General features: G+C 46.0%; 1 protein-coding gene across 1 annotated transcript; it reads right to left on the bottom strand. All coding sequences in view use genetic code 11, as the record gives it.

Annotated features, from left to right (window-relative positions):
- Positions 1 to 246: 246 nt before the first annotated feature.
- EGR_11194 (hypothetical protein) lies at positions 247 to 681 on the bottom strand (the record flags this gene model as incomplete). Its single annotated transcript, XM_024500441.1, has 2 exons — positions 247 to 564; positions 640 to 681. The coding sequence occupies 2 exons, from the start codon at positions 679 to 681 to the stop codon at positions 247 to 249; spliced, it is 360 nt and encodes a 119-aa protein (XP_024345145.1).
- Positions 682 to 1,268: the final 587 nt, after the last annotated feature.

The following is a 1,268-nucleotide window of genomic DNA, read 5'->3' on the forward strand; positions in this document are numbered from 1 at the left end:
GAAACGGAATGTGCGTATGTAGACGTGTATATGATCCGGAGGTGGTTTTACAGTTGCGAGATGAATGGAGGGACTAATAAACTCTGGGGTTAATGCAGGTATCTTGGACGGGCAGATGTGTGGACCTAGAATGAGTGATGGGTTGGCAGGAAAGACAGACTGATGAATAGATATCGAGGTGATGGGTAATTGGTATATTGGTTGGATAAATGTTTAGAGTAATGAGTGGACGAATAGATGAACAGCTCAGAAATGCACCTGTACGTGGGTGAGTGGATCGTGAGAGATCTTGGCGGATGGAGGTGGATGTCTAGTTAGTTGGAGAAGCGGTTGTGTAGTAATGGCGATGGATGGGTAGACAGGTCCTGGACGTACTTCATTGACTTTTCTGCATTGTAGAGTGCAGAAGTCTTCTCTTACGCGGAGGACAACATGGTGACTGACCCACTGTTGGCGCAGCACCTTGCTTACTTTGGAATTGACATGTAGCGCCAGCGCAAGAACGATCGCTCCGTGATGGAGATGGAAGTAGAAGCGAACATGCGAGTGGGCAAGTGCCTCACTCTGCAGGAAAGCTGATCACACCCTCACACCTCTTCATGGGCCAGGTGTCACAGGTTTAGTCAATCTCGTCAACACCTGCTGCATAAACTCGGCCGTAGAGGTGACCAAAACATCCATCTATCATTAGTGCTCCTTACAGTTCGTTTGCACATCAATTCATAACTCTCCCCAATTAATTCCCTCTCCTATCGTTTGTTGTTCGCATATTATGAGCTCGGTTTCTGTAGGGTTCTGCGACGTTTTGTTAGTGAAAATTACTGGGAATGATTCATTTTTTACTTCATTCACTCACCCATGTCCCCATCCTGTCCATCCATTCACTCTTCCCCAATTCCTTCTTCTATTGCAGGTAACTCGGTGAGGTAATTTTTCACCACTCTGGACTTTGTGCAGCTATGATCCCACAACCTTTTGAAATGGAGCAACTTGTTTTGTTTACCAATCTCTCGTGGGATTATTAAGCTATCCATTCATTCTAGATCTAATCACCTTCAAACAGTCTATCATACATTTGCTCATCTGCTCTCCATCCGTTCCAAATTCGTCTATCCAAGATTCCACCTATCCTGATTCTCATTGACTACAGACATCCGTCCACGCATGTCCCGTCACGTAACGGGTCGTACGAACACGGAGTTTGCGAGCAAATAACAGCAGGATGTACAGGAGTTCCTCGTCTACCGCTTCCATATTGTGGAAGTGGG

The sequence above is a fragment of the Echinococcus granulosus genome (genome assembly GCF_000524195.1).
Source record: "Echinococcus granulosus chromosome Unknown EG_S00484, whole genome shotgun sequence".
Lineage (NCBI taxonomy): Eukaryota > Metazoa > Platyhelminthes > Cestoda > Cyclophyllidea > Taeniidae > Echinococcus > Echinococcus granulosus.